We start from the raw sequence: 3,009 nt of genomic DNA, 5'->3' as shown, positions 1-3,009 counted from the left end.
ATCCTAATTGGAACCTTGAATTTTTCTCTTAAGTCGCCATGTACGCGGGTGAGCCCACCCACTACTTTTATCAACTTTGAACTATTAGAAGTACAACTATTTAAAAATTATAAATTAATTTTTTTTAGTTGATATGAAACTAAAATTACGTAAGATAAAATCAATACTAACAATTAAAAGTTAGATCAATAAAATAAAAATATATATAAATTATAAAAAAAAAAAAAAAAGAGTTAGGATTGATTTATCCTATGATTTAAAATCATTGAATATTAAAGAATTTTCAAATTCACTCATTTAAATTCCAGCAAAATCTAGATGATAATTAATTTTACATGCCTCGAAAGATGTGGGCTAATAAGGCCAAAGAGGAGTTGCTGTGTGTGCCATCACATCTACCGACTTGACGTCGCCATCCCTTTGCCATGTCACCCAAGGCCAAGGAACAGCAAAACCGTTGAATAGTCGCTTGGGCCACATATATAGCATTTATACGACTTTCTGATTTATTATTATTTAATGAATCATGCTAACCTGACTAATCTAATTATTCATTTACAGCACTAAAGATTTTAACCAAAAACCCAGATTAAAAATATATATATATATATATATATATAATAACATTTTAATGGCTAAGAAACTCTCAAATTCTAAATTGAAATTCAAAAAATAATCTTTTCATTTTATTTTCTTTTAAACTTATAAGAAAAAAATTTCCTCCACAATGTTGTGGCATTGAATCATGTTTTTGGATGCTACAACATGATGTGGTCAGAAAAATTTTCTTACTAACATAATAAGAAAAATGTTTTTCTTAATCAATTGAGTAGGTAAATTGTTTGTAAAAAAACACTTTGTTGTTAATCAGGAAAGCACCTCCTTGTGACATGCACCCAAAAACTATGATTATATCGTGGATACATCAAGGATGTGGATCTCAAAATTTTAAGAATTTTTTAAAATGAAATTAAAAGTTGTTTTTCACCATCTTTTTTATTGTCTCTTAAATTGTATTTCAAAAATATTAAAATTTTATTTTTAAATCTGATCCAGACCAAGAACTTTAATTTTACTAACGTGTCAACCCACGTGGATCTCACGAGCATTAGTAAGATTTCAAATGTTAAATTAGTCACGCTAGCTTGCCTTAATCAATTTTTAAGTGAGGGAGGTGCTTCAAATATGCTTCACTATCTACGGAAGTAAGTAAAAAATAACTCTATTTTAATATAAGTTAGATACATGGAAAACGCGTCAAAATCAAAGATACAGGTACTTTCTTTGTCTCATTAATTAAGAGAGCTACTATTGCCACACCAATTCCTATGTAAATCGTCGAAGAATCGTGCACAGTTTGTGTGGCGTTAGTAAACTTTGGTGTGGCAATGGTAACTCTCTTAATTAAAGATGGAATCACTTTAACAAACCTTGCAACAATAATCAATCAATGGGTATCTAGCTCTTATATTAAAATTAATACAGAATCAACGGCCAGTAGAAGAAGGATAAGTAAAGGCAATATCATCAAAACCTTGACATTGTGTGCGACCACAAACACTCAAACCAAGAGAGTTTAAATCTGGTAGAGGAGTATCTCCCTCTAAAATCTGCACAACTTGTCTCATACTTGGCCTAGCTGTGGATACAGCATGTGAGCAAACCAATCCAAGCTTCAACATCAATTCCATTTCCTCAATTTCATAACAATTACCCAATTTTGGATCACTTGTTTCAAGAATTGCCCCTTCATTCCAAAATGAAAACACCCTATCCACCAAAATTGCATCCTCGGTCGATGCCCATGGCTCTATCGGCCTTCGGCCACAAGCAACTTCGAGCAAAAATGCCCCGAAAGCAACTACATCCGTGCTCGTGGTCGCCTTTCCCGTTCTAGTGAACTCGGGAGCGAGATACCCCAAGGTCCCCACAACGTGAGTGGTTTGAGGATTTGTACCATGGTCATATAATCTTGCAAGACCGAAATCTCCTAATCTTCCATTTAATTCACCATCTAGTAATACACTACTAGCTTTGATATCTCTATGAATTACAACTTGTTCCCATTCTTCGTGAAGATAACATAGTCCCAATGCCACGCCTTTGATGATTCGAAATCTTTGGATCCAATAAAGAGTGCCCATCGATTGCCCGAAGAGGTATTTGTCTAAACTTCCCTTGGGCATGAAATCATACACCAATAGGAGCTCACCTTGTCGTCGACAATAGCCAAGTAATTGTACTAAGTTTCGGTGTCGGAGTCGGCCGATACTAACAATCTCCGCAATAAATTCTCTCATCCCTTGCCTCGAGTCATGGGAAACTCGCTTCACTGCAACTTCCATCTTAGATTTGCTTAATACACCTCTATAAACACTACCGAATCCACCGACCCCGAGAAGCTCTTTGTCCCTAAAACCCCTTGTAGCCATGTATAAATCCTTGTATGAGAACCTATGAGGCCCGTAATCGAGTTCCCATTGTTCTCGTACTTCAGCGAATTTTCTCTTCCTTCTTATAATGAAAATGAGACCAGAGATCGTCATAAACACTAAAATTACAACAATTACAGGTGCCCGAAACTTCAAGATCTTTGGTTTTACTTTGGGCCCTCTCTGAGGAAGGTTATGAAGCCGTGACAAATCGAGTTTTTGAGCTTCCCCATGCATCATATAACTCCATCCCACTATGTAGTGATGTGTCGGAACCGAACCAGTAGATGACGTGAAGCCCACATACATGGAGTCTAAGATGATCGGGGAAATATCAAGGGGTACCGACAAGAGTGGATACTTGGGTTTAGGGATTTTAATTGGAGCTAATGGTACATTTAGTTCCTTAGCTTCCCCATTATATTCTATCCAAACTTGAATTTCTTTTCCACTTGTGAGGTTTATACTCACATTTTTATCAGTAAAATAAGAAGCGGGGACAGATCGATTAGACTTTAAGCTATTGACATCAATACCCACATGGTTACCATTGATATGGGAGAACTCTTCGCTTTTT

The 3,009-nt window shown here is 35.7% G+C and overlaps 1 protein-coding gene across 1 annotated transcript; it reads right to left on the bottom strand.

Annotated features, from left to right (window-relative positions):
* Positions 1–1,487: 1,487 nt before the first annotated feature.
* On the bottom strand, positions 1,488–3,009 carry LOC147385971 (L-type lectin-domain containing receptor kinase IV.1-like). Its single transcript, XM_086423204.1, has one exon. The coding sequence runs from the start codon at positions 2,739–2,741 to the stop codon at positions 1,488–1,490; it is 1,254 nt and encodes a 417-aa protein (XP_086279330.1). The 5' UTR covers positions 2,742–3,009.

This window comes from Akebia trifoliata, chromosome 14 (genome assembly GCF_017979445.1).
Source record: "Akebia trifoliata isolate Shusen 1 chromosome 14, ASM1797944v1, whole genome shotgun sequence".
NCBI classification, from domain to species: Eukaryota; Viridiplantae; Streptophyta; class Magnoliopsida; order Ranunculales; family Lardizabalaceae; genus Akebia; species Akebia trifoliata.
This window is presented reverse-complemented; position numbering and strand designations above follow the sequence as displayed.